This window comes from Vitis vinifera, chromosome 17 (genome assembly GCF_030704535.1).
Source record: "Vitis vinifera cultivar Pinot Noir 40024 chromosome 17, ASM3070453v1".
In the NCBI taxonomy this organism is placed as follows: domain Eukaryota; kingdom Viridiplantae; phylum Streptophyta; class Magnoliopsida; order Vitales; family Vitaceae; genus Vitis; species Vitis vinifera.
Window position 1 is genome coordinate 19,069,602 of NC_081821.1, and position 7,138 is coordinate 19,076,739.

At 43.8% G+C, this 7,138-nt stretch overlaps 1 protein-coding gene across 1 annotated transcript; it reads right to left on the reverse strand.

Moving 5' to 3' along the window:
• Window positions 1–817: 817 nt before the first annotated feature.
• On the reverse strand, window positions 818–2,296 carry LOC132252791 (uncharacterized). Its single transcript, XM_059734000.1, has one exon. The coding sequence runs from the start codon at window positions 2,294–2,296 to the stop codon at window positions 818–820; it is 1,479 nt and encodes a 492-aa protein (XP_059589983.1).
• Window positions 2,297–7,138: the final 4,842 nt, after the last annotated feature.

Sequence of the window (7,138 nt, forward strand, 5' to 3'; positions counted from 1 at the left end):
CCTTGACGATCCATCTGCCTCAACAACATCATCAAGCAGTCAAGCCACTCTCTCATCACGATCCATCTATCATCATGCAAAGCTCACCTCGGGTCTAACCATCTCGGACTCTACCTGTTCAGATCCATGAAATGATGGAAATGATAGACAATGGTACTGTAATATGCTAAGGTGAACAATGGATGGTAAAGTCGTACAGTAGTACCAAAGGGTGGTGTCATGTCAAGCTCAAAATGGGTAGGTCATCAAGTCTAAAAAGGCCAAGGTATGGATGTGGGTAGGGTGCTGCCCTGATCAGAAGGTGAAATGGGTCACAGTCTCAAACTCCTTAGGTCGATCTCCTGATCCTAGGTCAAAAGGCTCGATATCCTCCATGATAGGTCAGGTCAAAGTGATCGTGATGTAAGTGAAAATGTATCATATCGAAAGCATAACACACATCAATCACAAGATATGTAAAGCACACATGAGCAAAATGCCACAATACTCAGATAAAATATCATATCACTAAATGAACCAACGAGTACATCATGTGTGAAACGATAAAGGACTACAAATGACCAGACTCTCAACATGAAACTAAAAACAAATGACCCTAAACCGAAAACAGGACTCAACAAAACAAAAACAACTCTGATGAACTGAAAACTGGACTCAACAAGATGGAAATGAGTCTGATGATGACCATAATCAAAATGAGAAATGCTCTGAACTGAACCGCTACCAAGTGATGTACCCATGCCGACTGACCCAAGTCCTCATCCTGGAAGGTCCCAGAACACCATACGCCATCAGTACCCTTAATATCCAAATCAATCTACTGAAGACCAGGAGGAGGAGGAACTGCATGTGTAGAATGTGTAGGCAGGGGATTGGTGGTCACACTTGACCTGGCCAAGTCAACCACCCCTGAATCGATCAAATCCTGTATCGCATGATGGAGTGCTGAACAATGCTCAGTATCGTGCCCTGGAATCTGATGATACAAACAGTGCTCATGTAAACGGAAATGAGGAGGAATAGGATGGGGCAAAGGCCTCGGTGCCAAAGGAACAATCACTCCAGCGTCTCTGAGCTTCTCAAAAGCTCTAGTCAAAGTCATGCCCAACTGAGTGAACTGTCTCGCGGGCCTCTGTGCATATGGTCTGGGTGGCGGGTGAGTAGCGGCTCTCGGATGTGGTGGTCGTGGCTGCATGCTAGTCTGAGCAATGTAAGGCTCCTGAACATAATCCGGCTGATACTGATACTGCGGATGAGGGAAATGAGCTCTGACTGTAGGAGGCCTATAAAGTGAGTGATGCGCAGGCCTCCGATGCTGATAACTAATAGCGCCAACCTCTCCAGATCTACCAAATGGCCCAATCAGCTTCTTCCCCTTACTGTCAGGGGAAGGAGTAGTATCTGTCCATAATCCTCGAGCAATAGCCTCCTCAACACTGAAAGCTGCCTGAACCAAACTCCTGAGATCCTGAAACGGGATGCCCACAAGACGTCTCGCGAATCTCGGCTGTAGGTTCCGAAGAACCATATCAATCTGATCCTGCTCCTTAGGCCGGTCTACCATACCAGCCACCTTTGCCCTCCAACGAGTGACAAATGAAGAAATAGACTCCTCTGGCCTCTGTCTAGTGGCCTCCAACTCTCGTCTGGATACATCAATATCGGCACTAAAAGCGAACTGAGTCAGGAACTCATGAGCCACATCCTCCCAGGTGCGGAGTCTCGAAGGCTCAACTGAAGCAAACCATCTCTGAGCTGCTCCACTAAGTGACATCGGGAAGAGGGCCACCAACTGTGCTTCATCTATCCCATGTGCTCTCATGACTGTGCTGTATAGTCTCAAGTGGATCTTGGGACAACCAATCCCACTATAACGCTCAATGTCCGGCATGCGAAACTTGGCGGGCAAGCTAGCCGCCGATATGCCATCCCTGTCATCCCAAGTCAAACCTCCGTCCTGCAATCTGATCTGTCTCATCATGGACTCAAGCCTCTCAACCTTGGCCTCCTGCTCGGCCAATCGAGTATCCTCAATAGTAGGGACCATGTGAGGCGGCACTGTGACAGTAGGTGGTGGAATGGTCTCATAATGATCTGCCAGATGGAATGGAGTACCAAGTGAAACCCTAGGTGGAATAGTCTGTGCTGTCTGAGATGCATGAGGAACTGTCTCATCAATGACCATGCCAACCAGCTGGGGATCCTGGCGAGAACTCTCTATCTGATCCAAGCGTCTACTGACTCCGGCCATGAACTCCTGGATGGAAGCAAGTGTGGAAGCTAGCTCGTCTGACATCTCAACTGAACTGTCTGAACTCGGATATGAATCTGATCTGATCAATCGACCTCCAACTCTCCTCCAAGACTGTGACTCCAGACTCAACCGACTCCTAAATTGACTCCCTACAATGCAAACAAAATAGATGAAGGACGCGAAATAGAACCCTAAAAGATGACAACACAACATGCAAACACATGGTCCTGAGGTGGCAATCCAAAATCTGGATGCATGACGAGAACTCTCGAGTCATAAAGGTGTCCACTGCGAGATGGCTACAAATGTGACTAGAGAATTCCCATCAATGATCCAAGATGAAAAAGGTGCGAAAAACACGCTATCACGAGATCAATGCTCCATCTATAAACACATATCTTTAACTCAACTTTCGACTCGATCTCCATAAGAGAAAAAATGGTAAGGTGGTCAAGGCAACTCTCTCGAAAAAAGTGTGAATGTAAAAACGTGCCTTTCACCTTTCTGTAATGAAAATATGAGCGTCGAGTCGAAAATTGAATCAAGTATCAAACAAATGATGAGGTATTGAGCCCGTGATGAGCATACAATGTAAAAAGATGATCAATGAACATATCCCAAAGCATCGAGTGAGTGACAGCAAAAGTGAAAAGATGTGTCGAACCAAGAAAGAAAAACGAAAGCCCTAGGGGGAAAACATGCTAAACTCATCGAGTGAAAAACATAATCCAAGGTGACATGACAAAGGTGGTTCAACCGATACTCAAACTCAAACAGATCTCCGAGCACTCTCAACTGGAGACTAAAAAGAGGGAACACTGGATCCGAACTGTAACTAAAGAGGCTCTGAAGGCCCTCAGATGCACCCACGTGTAGGGAGGGAGTCCTAATCGAAGGATCTACGGCTCAACCTACAAGGTCAAGGTGGTTCTAAATGGATGTGGGTGGACTTTAAAAGATCCCTAGCAGAAGCGATCGTACCCTCCGGCGGTACGCAACCCTCTGCACGCCTCCAAAGAGACGGGGCGCTTCCATGCGAGGTGGTCATCACTTCCACACATGCACTACCTCGACATCCCAGGGGGTTTCCTAGGGTGAATCCTCTCAAACTCTCAACGCTTAATAGTCAACTAGAGTGCACAGTGATCGGTGTGGGTGCATCCGAAACTCTAAGAAGCTAAAGCAGAAGATGAAACACACTGGTCGCCCAAATATCCATGAAACCTAGCTCAGGGCTATACAGGTCTTCAATGATCGGACTCCAATCGACATCAATGTGCTGCTCTCCTCCAGAATGCTCCCAAACATCGGTATAGCCCGTCACTAGACCCTACTCTTAACCTCTATCTCGGTCAAAATACAAGCACACACAAGGTCTCACACTTGCAAAAGTGAGAACCGTAATGAAGGAAATGACCGAGACTAGAGGATGGGAGATAAGGGGATAGATGTGCGACCCACATAAACAAGCGGCGCGCAGTCATGCAAAAGGAGGGCAGTCATGCAACACGCAATCAAGCAAAGCTCAGATATATCATCAATGTACACACAAGGTAAGCGAGAATACAACAATCAGATGGATAGTGATACAATCATCATGCTCAAAGACGATCAAAATAATATACAAGTCAGAGAATCAACATGTCAAGTCGAGTGATATACAATAGTGAGTGCATGCATGTGAAGTGATCAAAGCAATCATGACAAAATCAGAATCAGTGTGCTAAACAAGGTGATAAGATCAATCATCAATAACCCAGCATGTCAATGTCTCAAACGAATACATCAATGAAACACAGAAGAAAACATGGTATCAGAATCCTCAATCAATATAAATCGATCATCATAATCAACATGTCAATGTCCCAAGTAAAAACAAACACCCAAGCATGCACCCAATGATATCGGGAACTCTCAATGTGCAATCAAGAAATGGGTACCCACTGATCGTCCTATCAATCACCATGTTTGCTTCATTCTAAGTTCAAGCTTGACCCTCTAAACAATCCCCAGCGGAGTCGCCATTTTGTGGACTCCGCATTTCGACTCGCTCAATGCGTTTCCCACTTGAATGGCGAAACTCGATTTTTATTTGAAAATTTGATTTTATTGATTAAGAAAATGACTTGGAGTCGCCACTTATTTTTGTTTTATTTTTAAAAGGGTAAACAAAATAAGAAAGAAAAACCCTAAATGTGACTCCTTATTTAGAAAAGGTGATCTACGAAAAACCGGATCGGGTTCGGGGGTCAGGTTACTTATCGGGAAGGTACGGTATGGACCGTAGCACCCCTCTAAGTCCCTAAAGCCGGGTCTCTAATAATAGACTGAAGCTGACGTGGCAATCAATGAGGAAATCAGCGGATACTCAAATCAAACTTGCACATATGAAAATAAGAGCATGCATAGAGAATAACAAGAATGGGAGTGGACACGTACCTAGGTGACGAGCCGCCATGCGCTATCAAGAAATAGGGTTAGAGCACAGTTAAGAAATAATCTCATGCATGTCACAGATCAGAATAAATCAATTATGCATGACATTCAAATCAATCAATCAGTCAATCAATCACGAAGTCACATATGTCGGGCCCCCACCAAAGCCCGTTTATTTTTGCATGAATTAATTCCATAAATTCCATTATTTGGAATTACGGAATTTGATTTTTGCTTATGAAGAAGAAAATTTGAAGGTGGCTTGCCGGAATGAAAATGACGGCCAAATTTTATTGAAAAGATGATTTTGGTACCTAAAAATCCTAAGGAGGAGAATTTTGAAAAAGCTAAAATTATTTAAAGGATTTGGAAATTGGGAAAATTATTTAAGAAAATGAGAATTTAAGAAAAAGTTATTTTGAGAACCATGAATGTGAGAAATCAATTAAGAAAACAAAACAAAGATGAAGAATTTGGAAATTTGACATTATTAAAAAACAATTGGAGGAATTATTAATAAAAATGATATTAAGGAAGATTATATTGAAAATCACGGGAAGAAAAAGTGGGCGATAACACGTGGCCTCAAGTTCACTGCCACTGCCATTGTACCCACCATAATCACCAGGCTCTCTGTTAATATCTCCGTTCCTTGTGCAATCCTTCCCATGGCAGCATCAATAAGACTTGGGCTTGTTTTCAAATGCTGCCAAGTGTTCTCAGCCAAGTCCTCTACAGTCGGTACAGTGAGAGAAACACATGAGCATTCCCACTAATGCCATGGCAAACCCCAACTCACTGGAGCAGCCCACGATTCTAAACTACCTCTGCTGCATTAATAGCTGCTTCCAGAAATTCATCATCTCCGAAAACCTCAGCTGCTTTGGCAAGTGTGAGGGCAACTCCAAGAGCCCCATGACACTAGTGCACAAGAACATCCCGGTTTCTATCTTCTTCACTTGCAGGGTAGTTTCCACTTGGAAACCGATTCTTAATCATGTATCGTAGAGTATCCTTAGCATCCTCAATCTCATCAATTTTCAATCCCATGTACATTAGAAAATGCATAATCCCCACCAAGCCATGGGCAGCACCCCAATACTTTTCCCCACTCGAGAGTTTCCTAATTGCGCAAAGAAAATTTTGATGGCCTTCCAAACTTCACGATTTTATTTTACACCTGGGTTGCTGATGGCCCGGACTTATCGCTTGATTTTGCCTATGGTTCCAGGCCCAAATCAATGAGAATAGCCCGAATATTCATTTGGCTTGCTGCCCAGTGCGTCTGGCTTCATAGAAAATGGAGGTTCGGTCCACTAAATCATTTCGACACCTCAGCGATCCTTGCATGATAGCCTAACTTTCCCTAGCAGAGATACTGAGAACAAAATCTGAACCTTGACGCATCTCTATGAGTTTCAGGAGCTTCTTCTCTCTGCCAAGATCCTCTCAAAACTTTCAGCGCAGGACCCTCATCAACCGCGTGCTCCAATGCCTCTTTTGTGCAGCAATCAGGGAGCATCAAGGCTGTAGCCAATCTATTGCTACAATGAAGTATGGAATTTATGAATGCAGTGACGAAGAAGAGTCCCATGCTTTGATACACTTTCATGAACCTTTTCATAACCGTCTGTTCAAAGTGAGGAGAAACAAAACGTTTCCAGCACACAGGATCCAGGCTCACTTGGTACCATTAGCATCTTTCAATTCCGAACCTGTTTACACTGGCTTTGACTCGTGATTTTCAGAAGAAACTCCATGACTCTCTTTGTCCAATGTTTTCCTTTTCCTCCTTCTCTCCATCGATTTGATAGAAGATGCACCCGCATTTTCCCATTCTCTTCTCTTTTTCTGAATCTTTTCTTTGATTGCTCAGATTCAACTTTGTCAACAGGCCCCTCATCCTTACTCAAATTTTTTGATAAAAGTTACTGGCGATCCCACTGGCATCCTCGGCATGCTACAGGCACTCATCGACATCTCATCTATCTTTTTATAATCCATACTCTAGGTACTCAGGAGTGAAGCTCGGATTTCTGAATCCCTGCATACATGATCTTGATGCGCCCACTTCAACCCAACTAAGAGTGAGCATCCTCAAGTGAAAACACATGAACTCATACGCGCCACAGATAAACACCAAAACAGAGGAGCACAGGAAGGCAAAATTGATAAAATAGAGCAAGAATAGGTGAAATGAAAATTGATTATGCAAAGCCTGATCTCACAAATAATCAACAGGCTTATTAGCGAGTGGGAGAGAGAAGAGAGTTGAATTGAAATGATATGAAAATGACCTTCGGAAATCACAGAAGAAAAAATGGACCATATTCATATCGTTTCTTATAACACAAGCACATAAAAACAGAGGTATATACAATCATTGCAAGTCCCAGTGGATGCTCAGAAATCAGCAGAGAAAAGGCCATATGACATCCACACACCAAT